Source organism: Carettochelys insculpta, chromosome 6 (assembly GCF_033958435.1).
Source record: "Carettochelys insculpta isolate YL-2023 chromosome 6, ASM3395843v1, whole genome shotgun sequence".
Classification (NCBI taxonomy): domain Eukaryota; kingdom Metazoa; phylum Chordata; order Testudines; family Carettochelyidae; genus Carettochelys; species Carettochelys insculpta.
The window spans coordinates 106730895-106749086 of record NC_134142.1 but is presented as its reverse complement, the minus strand read 5'-3'; the positions used below and the strand labels follow the sequence as shown (position 1 = coordinate 106749086).

The 18192-nt window shown below is 43.3% G+C and overlaps 1 protein-coding gene across 3 annotated transcripts in view; it reads left to right on the top strand.

Moving 5' to 3' along the window:
* Window positions 1-12451, top strand: part of SERGEF (secretion regulating guanine nucleotide exchange factor) — a 244706-nt gene extending 232255 nt beyond the window's left edge. For all 3 annotated transcript variants that reach the window (XM_074999044.1, XM_074999045.1, XM_074999047.1), the window contains one exon: window positions 11822-12451. In XM_074999044.1, the coding sequence (XP_074855145.1) occupies window positions 11822-11988 (167 nt within the window). In that variant the 3' untranslated portion in view covers window positions 11989-12451. The remainder of the gene's footprint in view (window positions 1-11821) is intronic.
* The last annotated feature ends 5741 nt before the right edge of the window (window positions 12452-18192 follow it).

Genomic DNA, 18192 nt, shown 5'->3' with positions numbered 1-18192 from the left:
GTTTGAGGCTGCAAGAGGCGCGGTTAAACTGCCTGGGGATAGGAGGGGCAGTTTGGGGCTGTGGGGGGTGTTAAAACTGGAAATGGGTGAGGCCGCAGTAGTGGTGGGGGGGAGTCTGGTGGTGTCTGGGCCATGGGGGGAGGGGAGAGAGTAAAGCCTGTTGGTGGTGTGGAGCCATGGTGGGGGAGGGGTAAAGCCTGGTGGCAGTTTGGTGCCACATGTGGGCAGGGGGTAAAACCTGACAGTGGTTTGGGGCTGCATGGTGTGGGAGGGGGTATTAAGCCTTGCAGCGGTTTGGGGCCAGCGGAGTGGGTGAGGGTTGGGGCTTGAGTTCCAGCACCGTTTTTCCTAGAAAAAAAGCACTGACTAGAAGAATGCACAATATGTATCTGGGAGGAAATACTGGTCCATGTCAACGAGTGTGACAGTGGATTATTAGGGGAAATTAGGTTTCAAACCAGCTTGTCTTCAGCATCGTAGCTGTGTGCTCCAGGCAATAACAGGAAATATTTTTCATCCTCTAAATACTGCAGTTTAGACCAGGAAATGCACAAACTTTAGCCCTCATCAGAGATCATTACACTCTTTGTGCGGTCTGATAAAAGTTCTTAAGAGAATAATGGTCCTGAGCTGCTTGAGTAGCAATTAAAAAGGAGGCTTTCTAGAAAGCAAGGTATTTCTTTACTAGATAGTGTGGGTGTACATTCAGTTCCATAATTCTTAACAAAAGTGGCATTATGTAATTAGTTTAATCATCATCTGTTTCCATAGGTAACCTGCAGTATCTTGAAATTCTGCTTTTTCTTACTCCCTTTTTCTCTGTTGATGTTATTAATGGCATTTTCTTGAGTGATAGCTATAGCACGTGCAGACCTTCCATGTTTTTGATGTTTCATTGTTTGCTTCCATGCCCTTGTGTTTTCCCTTTCATAACAGATCATTCATTTTTGTTTTGTCCTTGTTTTGCTCCTGGGGTTCTAAACATTTCAGTCATTTTCTCTAATACCTGATCAGTCACTACCAAAAATATAAGGGAGGTATTTCTTCCACTTCAGTGCATGATGTTCTCAAGGGTTAGACTTCCAGAAAATGTCAAAAGGAACTATCTTTTTCTCTTGCACCATCTTATGGCCCACATTGGCCAAAATCGTCAGTGTATTGTGAGGTATCATTTCCTCCAAGTAACTGAGTGTCTTCATGTCATTAAGACAGTGATATGCTTGGTCTACACTATCAGTTTATGTCAATATAACTATGTCCTGAGTGATGTCACTATACTCACATAACCCCTGACATAGACAGTGCTGTGTCAGTGGGCGGCCTTCCCCTTTGAACATACCTCTTGTGTAGGTAGAATACTTATGCCTGTGGGAGATGATGCCCCGTCTGTGTAGATAGCATCTTCACTATCCACTCCATCAGTGCTGCTGCAGCACTATAAATTTAGATAGGCCCTGATAGTCAAGACATCTGATATCTAGGCCTGGTTGTGCCAGTGGTTCATTGTGTGGCTATGAATAAGTCACTTGATTTCTGTATTCTGTGTGTCCCCGTTGTAAAACAGGGATGCTAATCTCTCCTACCACACTGAAGCTTAATGAATGTTTGTGAAGACCTTTACATCTTGGATGAAAGGTGCTAATAAAAAGGGAAAGTATTGTTTTATCCAGGGTACTCAAGAGAATTACTGAGAGTGAGAATACCTAGAGCTGCACAAAATTTATGACAAGTCCTGTAAACGCAAGGCTACGTTTGCCGAATAGTTTGTGAATTCAGTAAACTTGATCTGTTTTTGAAGCAAACCCTATCCATACAATTTCATCTTGGTGGTTCAGAAGAATCAGTTAGGCAAAACTCTAAAATTTTAAACTGCACAGTTTCTAGAATGAAAAGAGAACACTGCCTGAATCAAGAAAAAGACTGTTGGCAGTGTGTGAAAGAAGGTGATGAAATAAGTGAATCGTGCAGTTATGAAGATTTTATATTAAGAAAATTGGTGAGCTAACCTTTGTATTTGCAAGAGTGCTGTCAATTGCAAGGGATATATGGAACCAACAGGCCTTGCCTGATTGATAACTACAGATTCCTTCTGTCCCTCAGAAATTAGGTATCTTATTCATCCATATTTATCCCAAACTAGGATGTGCCCAAGAAGGAAGGAAAAGAAAATAGTTTTGTTATGTGAGGTTCTTTGTCTAAGGACCCACAGATCATCAAAGGTCAGGAGTTCCTCTCAGCAAGAATAGAAACTAAAATAGGTAAATGAATGTATTGTTAATCACCTAGGCAAGAATCTCAATTTGTACATGAATAAAATCTCTTTCTCCCCGGACCTATTTAAAAAAAAAACAAACCTCCAAGCTATTAAGTGCTTTTGAAGCCCGGCTTCCTTATGTAAAGACACCCATTGCACATGGTGAGTGGGTTAAAGATGGACAGGGAAGCCATAGGTGAGTAAAATGACTGGCGCTAAGACTGAAGGTCTAATTGGGCAAGACATTGTTTGCCCCAAGAAATCCATGTTTTTACCCCAGAAGATAATGGTACATTGTTTTCCTTGTTAATCAAATATACTACGAATAATCTTTCACTGCATGTTAGAATTTCCACATTTGTTTGTCTTGAGTCAGATCTATAACCTTCTACGTATGGAGAATGACTCTTGTTCAATAATAATGTGAAATAGTTATATATAATCGAACAATGTATAGAGTGTACCTTCCAAAGTTAGCATAATGTAAGGGTTTTGTTGGTTTTTATTGTAAATAATTGCTGCACTTTCGGAGTAATAGGAATTGTCTGGCACAAGAAAAAAGAAATGTTAAAAGATATAAAGCAAGATATAACTTGGGGAAATTAAGACAAAATACTTAAATTCCATTTGATAGTAGAGACTAATAATGAAATGTAATCATTGCAAGAGATCAAACACAAATAGTCTCTGATTAAAGAATGATTGAAGAAATTTGCTGTACACCCAGTCCCTCTACTTGATACCAGTGGAATCATCAAAGAACCCGAAAGAGCTAAAAACTAACCAATATCAGTAAGAGGGTGGTCCCTTTTTACGTGCTGTGAAACAAAACCATATAAACTAAAGTATCCCACTATGTGCTGAACAAGAGAATTGAGTGACCCCAACAAGAAGCTGCCCATTCCTAAGTATAACTGACACTCAGAACAGCCTTGTGTTCAGAGGATAAGAAGAAATGGTGAGATTTCATTGCAAAGATACTGGTTGGTACCCAGAAACCACCTGCTACAAGACAGGCCTCGCAAAGAAAGCAAGAGAACACCACCTGCCATCACAAACATCCCGCCCAGTTAAGGCCTCTCCAACGCATCATCAGTGATCTGCAACCCATCCTGGACAATGATCCTTCACTCTCACAGACCTTGGGAGGCAGGCCTGTCCTCACCTACAGACAGCCTGCCAACCTTAAACAAATTCTCACCAGCAACTGTAAATCACAACACAGTAACTCTAAACCTGGAACCAATCCCTGCAACAAACCTCGCTACCAACTCTGCTCACATATCTTCACCAGTGATATCATCGCAGGACTTAACATCAGCCATAGCATCAGGGGCTCCTTTACCTGCACATCTACTAACATAATATATGTCATCATGTGCCAACAATGCCCCACTGCAATTTACATTGCCCAAAGGGACAGTCTCGACATAAAAGAATAAATGGATGTAAATCAGACATCAGGAACTGTAATGTACAAGAACCTGTGGGAGGACACTTGAGTCTCCCTGGACACTCAGTAACAGATTTAAAAGTAGCAGTCCTAAAACAAAGAAGTTTCAAAAATCAAATGGAGAGAGAAATATCTGAGCTGCAATTTATTTGCAAATTTGACTCCATCAGCCAAGGGTTAAATGGAGACTGGGAGTGACTGGCCCCTTACAAAAGTAGCTTCTCTGCTTTGGTGGTAACACCTCCACATTACATTCTGGCAATGGGCCACATCCCCCCAACTTATCTGGCTTGTTTTTTCCTCTTTTGATACATACTACTGATAATGGGCCATTTCCACCCTGAATGAATAGACCTTGTCAGCTCTGGCCCTCCCTTATACTGGGACCCCACTATTTAAATACCCCGTAAACTCCCCCAGCCCCCGATGCGTCTAATGAAGCAGGTCTTTGCCCACAAAAGCTTATGCTCCAAAATATCTGTTAGTTTATAAGGTGCTACAGGACTTTTTGTTGTTCTCAAAGATGCAGACCAACATGGCTACCTCTCTGATACTGGTCCTCCTCCTATTTTTTAATAATTAATCATAGCTTACCTTTCTGAGTCTCTTTAATGAGTCCTCAGGTAACCATATTTTAGATTTCATCACCTTTATACATCCTAGCCAACTGGCCTCAAAAATTGAAAAGGAAAGTTTTAAGCTATTTCTTTTAATATTCTATACTTCTCCCTTTTAGACCACTCAATTCAAACTGTACCAGCCACACACTTTGAAGTGCCTTAAAGACAAGAGCATCCTTGGAGATGGGATAAATATGTTAGGTACTAAGGTACCTAGAGTTGATGTTCATAAGTAAATGTGATCAGAAATCTTGGTAACTTGGAGTGTTTGGTGATATAACTGCTGAGTCCCGATTTTAGTCTGTTGTAGTTGTATGGACGTCTGTAATTTATTGGTAGGGTGACCATATCTCCCAAGGCCTCATAGAGGACGGGGGACTCCCCCCACCCTTTCCCAAGCCTCGAGTCAGTGGCTGGGTTGGAGAAGCCATGGCACGCTCCCCACTTCACAGAGCCTCAGGGAAGTGGCTGGGATGGAGAAGCTGCAGCGCTCCCCCCTCATTCCCCAAGCCATGGGGAAGTGGCAGGGACAATGCTCCCCCTCGCCCCTCCCCTCGCCTCAGGGAAGGGGAAAGTAGCTAACCTCCTGGCTCCCTCTGATGCAGAGAGCACATACTGAAGTACAGTACATGCTCTCCAGCAGGCAGCTGCACCTGTGCAGCAAATATGGGACAATTAGTCCCTTTTATAAAATAAGCCGGGACCCCATTTTGGTGTCGCAAATACAGGACCATCACACTGAATACAGGATGGATGGTCACCCTACTTATTGCTTGTGTCTATCTTTGAGTGGAGCGTGGTTGGATTCTATTATAAATGTAGTTTCTAAGGTTTCAGCTTTAAAAATCTGTCACCTTGGCAAATTCATAAATTGACCTGCTTACATGTGTACACAATGCTACAGGTAACTGTGTTAACCCTGCATGTTTAGTACAGATGTTATTTTCTGATTACCTGGAATAATCTAGTTAATTGCCACCTTCCTGTGGCAGTCTAAAACTCACTGCACAGGTGCATGTGATTAAAGCAGACAGATTCGGTGGTAGCTTGGTGTATACCTACACTAGGGAAACTTTTGCTTCCCATTTGACATTTCAGAGTATTTTAGGTGTTACAGACAACCTCTAGTTTGTCACACAATCTGAAGTATCAACTGGGGGTTCTCTGGGTTTACATCTGTTTTATTTATGCTTTTGATAGTGCATTTTAAAGTGGAAAAGGGCAACAGCAGTAATAATATGCCTTTGTGAAAAGGTTACTTCATTTAACCCACAGACCCAACTCTACCAAGTGCATAAATCATTAGAAATGAGAACATGTTGTAATGCGTGTTTAAAATCCAATTAGAAACAATTTGTAGCTGTGTGAATATACATCATTTGCAATGGCGCTTCATCCCAGAGAGGTCAGGCGCAGAGCCTTGTTGATGGTGGTTGTGTTCTTAAAATTAGATTTCTGCCTGAAAGCATGTTGGGCTGTGGTGGTTGCTTCAGGATTTTATCAGTAACCAGCTTGGAACAGGCATGATCAAAAGGGAAGGAAAACAAACAAAAGTACCCCAAAATGGAATCATAGCAAGATTCTGTCCTTGACTCACTCTTCTCCCCCTCAAATGCCTTTTCTCTAGGTGATTTTATCAGCTCATATAATGTAATTCTGTCTGCACTACAGCCATTATAATGCATGGTTATGAGCACCATACGCTGATATTTTAAGTGTAGATCCTATTGCTTCAACTTGTATGTCAACATTGAGTCACAAATCTATCATCACCCTGTACGTCCTCCTGCAGTTGGGCCTGCCACTCTATTGTCTTCTCCTACAAGCCTCTCCATTGACGACTTAGCATTTTCAAAACTGAGCTCCTTTTCTCCCCTCCAGACTGCCCTCTTTTCTCCATCACCACCACTACCATCCTTGTCACACCAACGTAAAACTTGGGCATTGTGTTTGTCTCCGGGGGGCCAGTAGACTTGCTGGGCTCCTGAACAAGGTGCGAGGCTCCATGATCCCAGAAGCTAGCATGGCCTGAAGAAGAAGGGGTGGGGCTGGGGCTGGGGTCAGCCAGCTGTCAGTGTCATCAGGAGCAAGCCTCACCAACATTCCTTATCCACCACAGGCAGTCCTCACAGCTGCCTGGAGCATGCCATATGGTGCTCTGGCAGTGATTTAAAGGGCCTGAGGCTCTAGCTACTGCCTCTCCTGTAATAGCAGCAGCAACGGCTGGGAGCCCCAGGCCCTTTTGAATCGCTGGACCCATGGGCAACTACCTCTATTCCTCCACCCCGCCCATAGGTGGGTCCGTTTGTCTCTACAATCTCTCTCCACGCCGTGGCCAGTTCCTGCCAATTTTGCATTTGGAATGTTTCTGAGATTTTTTTTTTCCTCAAATTCATCGAGAACATTGATGTTGAGCTTATCTTCCTGGTTGTCACTTTGTCCAGGTCATAACCCCCTGATTATGACCCTGGCAGACCTGGTGCCAGTAGACCCTACCTGCCCCAGGCCTCACTGAAGACTTACAGATGCATAGCTGGAAATCACTCTTGCTTACCTGTGTGTTAGCATTAGCAAAATAAATATTAGCTTTTAAGTTGATAAGAATGTGTTTAATGTTTAGACTTTACAAAATGCTCATAAAAACCTTGCAGGTATTGATCTCATTTGTAACCTCTGTAACCGTTGGTGTAAAGTTATACTGTAAACCTCTCTAATGGTCTCAGAGAGATACCCATGTTAGTCTGTATCTTCACAAAACAACAAAGCAGTCCTGTAGCACTTTAAAAACTAGCAATATACTTTATTAGGTGATGAGCTTTTGTGGGACAGACCCACTTCTTCAGATCTGGAAAATCCTGATAAAACTGTAATTGGGTAACTCACCCAACAGGAAAAGAACACAGAGGGCTTGTTCCACATACAAGATATCCCAGCTGAAGGCTGGTGAGGTATTGTGTAGCATCAAAGTAGAGAGGCCCTTGTTGATTTCATTCCTTACACTGTCCAGGAAGAGGGGAGACCAATTCATGAATTCATCCCATTAGATTGGATTTCAGAGTGGAGGGGATAAAAGTCTCTCACAAGGAGACACTGAATTTCTTTTATGCTGTCTGGTCTCCAGGGGGAAAAGTTTCCTAAACATAAGCAAAGAGATCCCGATGCAGTTTGGCAGGGGTTAGTCCTGAAAGGTGCTTTGGGTTGACAGATTACTAGAAATCTGTCACTTTTTGAGGCACAGACTGAAACTCATTTATTTGTATATGCTAGCCTGTTTAACCTTTTTTCTTTTCTTTTCTTTTCTTTTTCGTAGTTAATAAACCTTTAGCTAATTTAATACAAGATTGGCTACAAGCATAGTCTTTGATGTGAGATGTAAGGTACAAATTGACCTGGGGTATGAGACTGGACTCTCAAGACTGGGAGAAAACTTGAATATTTTTGAATGAAGTGGGTCTTATGCTCCATAATATCGATTAGCCTATAAGGTGCCACAGGACTTCTTGTTGTTCTTGAATATTTTGTGATCTTTGGTGTAGGTAACCATTTATTGTTAAACCCAGACTGCCTAACATGCCCAAGGGAACTGTCTGATTCCATGGCAAGACTGGTACAGTGACCCAGGGGTTCATATTTGTTTCTTGGTTAGTGAAATCTGATTATAGAACGTCACACCAGAAAGTGAGGGCGAGGGGAGTCTGCTTTGTTTTTGGATAGTCTGCCTTAAGGTTGGCACACTCAGTTGTGAACTACTCCAGATAGCATGACACCATTCCTTGAATTCCTCCAGTAGTTCTCTCTTCACTGAATCAAACACAAGTTACTGGTCCTTGCCTTTACAACAATTGACAAATTAGTTCCTCCTTACTTGTCTGCTTGTACTTTTTTTTATCAGATTTCATTGTCTCTTTTGTAAACTTTAAAGTAAACTAAACTTTAAAGTTTACTTCTGTAAACTTAGGGTACAGTAGCCTGTTGCGTACTAAATCCTTTTAGTCAGTCTCTTTCTTTGTTCATGTTTAAGCCATCAGGTATTCTTTAGTTTTAGGGAGGTGCTTTTATCTGCAGTTTTCCAGGCTTTTGAAACCCTCTTGCATATTTAAAAGATATGTAGTTAGACATTGTTATCAGTCCAAGTAAATCATGTACTGCTCTGTTTCTGTTTCAGTTTTTTTAGAATATTTGCTATATTAGCAATTCCATCTAGCCCTTTAATTATTTCAGATGACTCAGAATGTGCTCGTCTCAGCTCATTTGCTTTTGATGGAGCTGAATAAAATTCTCCAACCAAATAAAATAGTAATCACCATGGAAACAAATCAGCCAATTGCATGTATATGTTGGACTGATCACTTATATTTTGATACCACAAAGCTCATAGCAACAATGAAAAGGGTATGGTATGAGTAAATGTTGCAGGAAAATATAAAATACCCAAAATTCTACTACCTATTAGTGTGACCAGAAGGTTTTCCCTCTGTACATCCAAAAGAAAGGTCCTGTATCTTAGATACTGTGACGTGTTAACTCCTAGCAAATGCTGGCTTATTAATAGTGACTATTGTGAATTCAGACATGCACAGGTATGGTCCTGGTAAGCAATGCTATATATGTATTTTACACTATGTCCATACAATATAATGTAGGGTATACACCTCTTCATGGAATCTAAACTCACTGTTTTAAAATTTTATTATAAAATGACTGGATTGGTGATTGAGCATAACGTCAAGGTACCGTAATTAAGGAGTTCTCAATGTGAAGATCACAAACAGGTTTTGTGAGTTCTTGACTTTCCAACACCTCATATTTTACTTAAATGGCTATAGATCCCTGCTAGATAGAAGAGTGGTCTGAGAATTTTAAAGGGATTTGCAATATGGGAAGGGTTGTTGAGAACAGCTGCCATTCTTGCTGAGAATTAGTTACTGATGCTGGTGTTTAACATGCCCAGAAGCTCTCCAGTAGTTGGTGAGATCAGAGACCCTAAAATGCTGCCCTTATTGGAGGGAGGGGAGATGGGATAAGATGTGAATGGGAGCAGGATAAAACTAGTAGTTCTAAAAGCATTTTTCTTAACACTTTCCATAACAGTCATAGAATCTGCCAACTAAGAAAGCGACCAGTATGATGATTTAAACTCAAGGTGAAATTAATCTGCTCGTTAGTGTGTCTGTAGAGTCTTAACGTCGGTAGGCTTTCATTGGTTAAATTTAAAAAAAAAGGGATCCACAAATGTGTTATCCTCTGATCTGCATTTCTGGCATGATGATGATGATGATTTTTCAGGTGACAAATATTTATTTTCATTAAAGTTGTTATATACTTCCTTTTCGTTCGGAGTAATCATGTAAGAGACTTGCAACCTTTTCTATACTGGAATTCTTGTGTTAAAACTAAAAAGTCTCTCTCCTCCCCTACAGCATTGCCAGGAAGAAAGTCCTAAAACTTACTTGTGACTCTTCCTGGGACTGCAAGCTCATTGTTTCTCATATGAAGCTAGAATTTGAGTGTCTCTGTACTTTGTTACTTTCCATTCTGGTGCTGAATGGGATCAACAAAAGAAAAAATGTCTCTAAATCTTCTTCACCTTAAAAAGATTCTGTGTGAGTACTGTTCTACACGTGGGTAGTATTTTACTGAGGAATTGTTTTAATGAGATATCTTGCACATCTCTACTCTGGGTTTAGGATTATGATTTAATAGTGCTTGGCTAGGTAAGTAGGTTTCACACAGTCTTTAACTTCCTGCCCAGTGTTGTTTAGTACATAATATACCTGTTAATGCTGATATTTTACATCACTGCTATTCTGTTATTCATCATTTATAATATGCTAAACAGGGCTAATTCATACTATGGGCCAATGGTGTCCAGTTTTCAGTGTTGCAAAGGGTAACACGAGAAGCAGTTCCAGGCATGTTCAGACTGATATCTGAATACTCACTGTATTGTAGGAGCACATAACTGTATTGAAGAGCAGTTGAGTTAGACAAAAAAACCACGATTTTAATTCTTGTCCTGAGCTGTGCATCTGTTAATTTTTAGGTTTCCCATGCAGCACAGCAGGTACTTCATGTAAAATATGGGCCACAGATGTGCTCTTGTGATGGAGTTAGATTGCTAATAGAATACATGTACCACTTTGAGGAGCTACTGTACTGTGTCAGAACATAAGTGATTCCTCTTAGTTATCTCATGTAGGGGTTAGTGGGAAACCAGAGTGTAGAATACAGTATATTCTTGTGATTAATAATATGTGGCTTCAATAATTTTTTTTGAAAAAATTATGAAAGAAAAAGAAAATTTTTGAACTCAGATAATAGCATTATGTAGCTTAAGCAGATTGGGGTAGAATATAGTTTGGGCTCAAAAGAGAGGGATGATCTTGTAAAAGTCAAGAGTAGTCTCTTCCTGAATTTTGAAGATATTACATTATCTCAGGACTGTGATCTTTTTTGCTTCCTTTTTTATTTTTTTTGGTTTTGTGTCTTCCATTTGACTTTAGACTTATACTTGATACAGTTAGTACAATGTGACATTCAAAAGAGCTGATTGCAGCAGAAAGGTAATTATATTATAGCTCTGTATGTCTGTCTGATCACTCAAATGCAGAAGAGGATTCTGGCACTCAGAAAACACTTCACAGATGCACTACTGCTCAAAGAGTTTTTCCTCTTGAACTGACTATTTTCTGAATAAGGATTCTGTGTATTTTGAGGCACTCTGATGATAAATTAATTTTGATTTGGGACAGAAAGAGTCTGTTTAAAAGTTCATAATATAAAATTAAAAGGTAAGACACATCAAAGAAGACAAGAAAGGTATCATAAACAATAGCAAGGGAAGTTTCCAGTTTCCAGGGATTTACATAGAAACATAAGGAAAAGCTGAGAGCATTAAAGTGGAAAAATGTAAGATTTTGGGGAATATTTTATTTTGTCTCTGAGGGCTACTTGCGTTAGTCTATAGCTTCGCACAATAAAAAAAAAAGACAGTCTTGCAGTACTTTAAAGATTAACAATTTTATTTATTAGGTACAGAGCTTTTGTGGGTAAGAGCCACTTCAGATTCTGGAGCAGAAATGAACAAACTGAGTAAATATAAAGCAAGGGGAAAGGGCCTTTAGAAAGAGTTAAGTGGGATGTCTGCCCTTCCTGTAAATATCAAAGGTGGTGAAATTGTTCTTTTAATGCATAAGATAATTTTACTATTTTAGTTTGTTTTTATGATTTTATTATTTTATTTGTGTATTTAAGGTGCCAGCACACTTCTGTGGGACTTGCAAAAAAATAAATTGTAATCTCATTAATCAGTTCTTAAACCTCTTGCTTGCTTTTTCATTATTAAGGATCAGGAAGGAACAGGTTGACCGTAACTTGTTCTCTGATCATTAGAAAATGGCTTATTACACCCCCTCCCATCAAAGAGCTGGTTTTGTGGGTTTTTTTTTGTTTGTACCAAATATTCTTATTGAAACTTTTGTTCCTTTTCCCTAGGTGATCATTGTTTCTCCTGGGGATGGAATGAACATGGGATGTGTGGTGATGGCACTGAAGCAAATGTTTACGCCCCGAAGCCAATCACAGCTGTTGGTTCTGCAATATCATTTATAATTGGATGTGGGGCAGGACACTCTATGGTTGTTTGTCAGACTTCAGATTAGACCTTCCATACTGGAAACTATAGGGCAGGTGGATTTGAACATGGAACTCTTCAGAAGTGTTGTGAGAGAATTAATTCTGGAATAAGAGCCTGATGGTAGAGAACAAAATAAGGGTAAAAAACTCCTTTGTTCTAAACCCAGATTTTCAAAAAGAGTTCCCAATCTGATATTCTGAGAAATCTGTTTAATAAATACGTTTGTATAAATATATTACTGGAAATTATTTCACAGATTGTTTTCAGAGGAGATGATGATATTGTCCATGGGTAAAGTGAATTACATTTGTGCTAACAAAACAGAGTTCTTAAGCTCTTTTGGTTGGTTTTAGCAGATGGCAATAGAAAGCTATGGGGAAAAGGGAGAAGGGGTAGTGCTGATACTAACATTAACTACCTCTGTATCTTTATTACGTTATTATGATAGTGTGGTTATAATTAAATTGTTATCTTGGATTTATATTAGAGATGAGCTAACCAGTTCAAACCAAACCTAAACGTTTTGAGGTTGGCAAAATCTGTCAATGTTCTTCCTTTTTGAATAGTAAAGCCCCTCCATTCTTCCTTGGGGTGAGTTAAGTGTGAGCTTCCGGCTACACTGGGGAAAGCTGTGCTCTCAGTAGCTTCCATTAGGTTTTGGAAGGGAACCAGTTTCAGGGCATAAGCCAACCTCTGTTTAATAGGACTAGGGCACACCTGTCTTTACGGGAAGATAGACATTCTGGAGGACAATCTTCCAGGGTTTAACTTAGCACATCTAGTAGGGTCATGCTAAATTGAATGTTCGGGGTGTTCCCATCATCCCTGGTACTCCTCACAGACATGAGGAGTAAGAGAAGTTGACGAGTTTTTCCCATCAACCTTCCATTGTGGGGATGATGGGAAAACTTGACCTAAGGTGTGTCTCATAGCTGGAGTTTTGTAAGTTATGTTTGCCTTCTTCCCGCATGTAGACCTGCCCTGAGAGAAAACTCTCTGGAGAAAAGTTAGCCAGATATAACTACTTGAAGCAGGTTTTGCTGCATGTTCCTTTTAGTATGTGGTTTCTGGCCACTGTCAGGGACAGGTTATTGGACTTGATGGATCTCTGACCAATACATGGTCCAATACAGTTTGACAGCACCTATGTTTCCAGTACTCCTGAAAACAGGGAGTTCTCTTGAGATTTTTAATCTAATATACACACCGGATAGATCCTGGTTGAACACAGATTAGCTGTGGCTCTGCTTCCCGGCCCAACTAAACCCTCTGGCCCCTTGAAAGTTTAGCACTTGACAAAATGAACTCTTTCTAGGTTAGTGCTTGGTATGGAAAGTTTATGCCTTGCAGTGATTTTGGTGGGGTGATGTGGTGGAGAAGGAATTCTATTTTTAAAAATCTCCAGCTGTTTGTGTCAAAAGGAATTAAGAAAGGTAATTTATTGAATTCTTTTGCACACAAATACACTGAGGAATACTAAATTGGATGTTTACCTCCTACAGTAGTTAAATTCGCTGTGGTATTTGAGATATTTCACATACTAAGCATAGGGAATTACCACTGTGTGGTAAGTATTCATTGTTAATGATGCCTACTGTTTCATTTTTAAAAGCAAGTTTACTGGGGAATGAGTCTGTCAGTCTAATTGCCTTATTGAACTAGAAAAATACTTTAAATAGGTTATTAGGAAATTGCACAGGAAAACATTCTTATGCTATTATGTCAGTTCAGTCCAGTCCAGTCATAAAAGAATTAGTCAATAAGTATGAGCTGTGGAGATGGACTGTCCTTGTAAGGGGAAACATTGCAACCAAGTACATACACAAGAGAAGCTCCAAAAAGAGGCTATATGTTTATGAATTTGGCCACTGTGTTTACTGTATGCCAGGGGAGGGCTCTGCAGCCAGCAAGCTAGAATCTTGAGGTAGGTTCTCTAAATATCAACATGATCCTGGATCTTTGATGTATAGTTAACGTTTTATTGTAGCTTGGTCTTAATGAGAAGTTTCGTTTAAAAAATGGTAGCTAGGTCTCAGGGATTAGTTTTCAGGGTGATTTTTTTTTTTCATAATAAATAAATAAATAAATAAATAGGGTGGAATCAGTGAAGTTTCCATCTGCTCCTTTCATGTATCACAGGTTTCTCAGCCATATTTGTTTGCCTCAGAAATCCCATCTGTGAGGGTAAATTTGTAGGAAAGAGGGTTTAATTGATGTTCTTCATCGAGTGTCTCCGTGGGTGCTCCACAATAGGTGTCGGGCTCGCCCGGCGCCGCAGATCAGAAATCTTCCAGCAGTTTCTCCTGGATCATGCATGCGCCGGCGCGCCGCTCCCTTGTGCGTCCCCGGCCACGTGCGCGATCCGGTCCCCACCAGTTCCTTCTCAACCGCCATCGGCTGCAGACAGAATCCACTCAGGCTACGGCCAGAGTCAGATTAGACAGTGTTTCTACGTGTAAATTGTTGTTTCTTTTTTTCAAAAAAAAAGAGAGAGGACAAAGAGAATACCAAAAAAATAAAAAGAGAGAGAGGAGCGGAGAAGAAGAGTGGACGTGAAGGCCAGTAGGCCGCCTGCTGCCCTGCAGGCCGGTGTCCGCGATTCAGGGAAACTGGCAAGGATTAGGTGCTAAGTACCCTATTAACAGTAAAAGACTCACCGCGATGGCTTCTTCAGGCTTTAAAAAGTGTGAGTCCTGCCGTGAAGCTATGCCGGGCTCCGATGGGCATAGTGAATGCATCCGATGCCTGGGGGAATCACACGTTACCCAGAAGTGTTCCCACTGTGCTAAGCTCACAGCCAGGGCCAGGAAAGACAGAGAAATGCATCTTAAAATGCTCTTGTTTGATAAGGCCCTCCAGCCAGACGTGCTGGAGAGGCAATCAGAAGGGCCCTCTGGGTTCCACAAGAGGAAGGCAGCTTCTCTGACCCCCTCGGTGCAAAAACGGAGGAAGCTCTCCCCAGCTCGATCCCTGCCGGCGATCTCAGCGAGCGGGATGGGCGGAGCACACAGCCCCCAGCCGCATACTCGGGCAAGCGGCACCGCAGCAGCGCGCGTGGCAGAGGCTTAGCCTCTGATTACAAAACAGCCGGCATGCGCGGCGCCTAGAGCGTCGGCCAGGCAAGCACCAGAACCGGCAGCACCGCCACAGGCGGCACCGACCCCCGCGGCACCAACGGTGCAGGGCCAACAGGCACGGAGCCTGCAGGCACCGGAGGATGTTATCCACGCGGCACCGCAGCTGACCGGGCCGAGCGCGGCGCCGACAGCGGGGCCGAGATCCCCGGTGCGGTAGGGGGCGGTGCCAGCCCCGCAGGGGAGGGGAAAGGCAAAAGCAAAAGCCCGGCACCGCAGCCCTTCTCCGGACAGGGCCGCGCTGCTGCTAACAACAAGCCCTCCCCCTGTGCTGCACATGCCGCCCAGAAGGCCTGGGTCTCCACCGGCCTATCCAGAACCACCTCCTCTGTTCCTCCAACCAATGTCACCATGGCTTGGGCCACCTTCACCCTTTCTGGGATTGGATCCACTGGAGTACAGTGTCACCACTATCTGTGTCATCGCGGAGGTCTCGCTCTCCCAGACATCGGGGGTACACACCCTGAGAGTGGTCCAGGTCTCCGTCCCCGGACCTGTGCCCATACTGCCATGGTCATTCTTATCATGCTGGACACAGACACTCCAGGCCTATGGCCAGGGGCAGGTCCCCCCCGGCTGTCCAATACCCCCGTGGGCACTCCCGTTTGGGGATGGAAACTCAGTTATCTCAAGGGGAGTTAAATTTAGAACCCCGAGACTTTCCTTCACAGTCCTCCAGCGAGCAGGTGTACCATCGGCCGCAGGAACCTGAGAGTTCGAGAGAGGTGTACCCTAGTGGTTCCTCCTCATCCTCCCCAGATGAGGCCATGGCCCCCGGGGATGTCGCTCCCCCGGATGACCTTAAACAGTTTCAGGAGCTGTTTAAAAGGGTGGCTTTCACGCAAGACATTCTAACGGCAGAAGGGCAGGAGAATCATCACAAACTCCTGTTGAATTTGAGACCCCCGGCTTCATCCAAAAATAGCTATCCCGCTGGACGAAGCCATTATGGAGTCAGCCACTACCATATGGCAGACTCCGGCCTCCATTCCGCCTATGAACAAGAGAGCGGATAAGAAGTACTTCGTCCCAGCAAAGGGCATGGAGTTCCTCTTCAGTCACCCAGAACCAAACTCGTTGGTGGTCGAATCGTTCCAGCAGAGGTCAAAGACTTCTCAGTACAAATCGGGGGGATCGGACAAAGATGCCAAGAAGCTAGAGCTGTTTGGCAGGAAGGTATATTCCTCTTCCACCCTGCTATTGAGAATGGCAAATTATGCAGCACACCTAGCGAACCATAACTTTGATAATTACTCCAGGCTTACTTCTCTCATAGATTCACTTCCGGAAGATAAGAAGCCGGTGATAAAGGCAATTGTGCAAGAGGGCTATGCAGCTTCGAGGATGGGAGTCCAGATCGCCCTGGATGTGGCAGGTACGGCAGCACGCTCAACGGCTACAGCAGTGGTCATGCGTAGGGAATCCTGGCTCCAGACATCGGGCATCCTGAGGGATATACAGGCGAAGATCGTGGATCTTCCCTTTGACACGCAAAAGTTGTTTGCAGACTCAACCAACTCAGTCCTCCACTCCAGTAAGGACTCGAGAGCTACACTTAGAACCCTGGGTATTTATACCCCTCCATATAGGAAGAAAAAATATTACCCTCAGCAAAGACGCTACCCGTACCAACCACAGCATGCGCAGTATCAACGGGGCTACGACCAAGGGTGACATCAACAGCAGCAACAGTACAGAACTCCCAGGTGACGTTCCCAACAAAGTCATACACCCTTGGGACAGGCCCAAAGGCAACAAGTTTGACGGGCATGTCGAGGGCTGCACTATCACTACTATCGCGCAATGCCACTCTCATCTCATGTTCCATCATCGCCTCAGACCGTTTCACTCCCAATGGCAAAAGATCACCGCAGACAAATGGGTGCTGGAGATCATAGCCACGGGTTACGCGATCCCCTTCCAGTCGCTCCCACCGACGAAGCCTCTCTCCAGGCCCCACCTCCGGGATGCTACCCACGAGGCGAGGCTCAAACAGGAGGTGGACCACCTTATGTTCATAGGGGCGGTGGAAAGAGTGCCAGAACAATTCCAGGGGAAAGGGTTTTATTCACTCTACTTCCTCACAGAGAAGAAAACAGGAGGCTGGAGGCCCATCTTAGATTTTCGGGGCCTCAACTGCTACTTGCGCAAGCAACGTTTTCGGATGATTACAGTCGCCTCCATACTCACGGCGCTGGACGATGGAGATTGGTTTGCAGCCCTCGACTTACAAGATGCTTACTTTCATATAACGATCCACCCGGCACACAGGCGCTTCCTCCGCTTCATGGTCGGCAAGGAACACTTCCAGTACAGGGTTCTTCCGTTCGGCCTCTCCTCGGCCCCCAGAGTCTTTACCAAAACCTTGGCAGTGGTGTCAGCCTACCTGCACAGACAGGGGGTATTCATATTTCCATACCTGGACGACTGCCTATTGAAAGGGGCCTCGAAGGCAGAGGTCCTACGCATGATACGCGTCACAGTGGAAACGTTTTCTTCGCTGGGCCTAGTCATCAACCTCGCGAAGTCAAAGACCGACCCCACACAGGACATAGAGTTCATAGGGGCACGCATAAACTCTATCACAGCAAGGGTGTACCTACCCGACGCCCGCTTTCGTGCCATCGGTTCGCTGGTGCAAGTCATTACATACAGCCCCACGGTGCCAGTCTTAACGTGCTTACAGCTGCTGGGCCATATGGCGACAGCAACATTTGTGGTACAGAATGCCAGATTGCACATGCGAAGCCTGCAGCATTGGCTGGCGAGCGTCTACAAACCGGCATCCCACACTGTTCACAGGGTGGTGTTGCCCACGACAGAGGTGCGCAGATCCCTGGCGTGGTGGGTAAATCCCAAGAACTTGCTAGCAGGGGTGCCCTTTCACCAACCACAAATTTCTGTTTTTCTGACTAGTGATGCCTCTCACGTAGGATGGGGAGCGCACATTGGCAACAAGGTGACGCAAGGGCTATGGTCCCCTGCAGAACAGTCACTGCACATAAACATACTGGAGCTCAGAGCAGTGTTCAACGCCTGCAAGCATTTCCGAGACCACATATATGGCAAAGTAGTCGGGATCAATACAGACAATA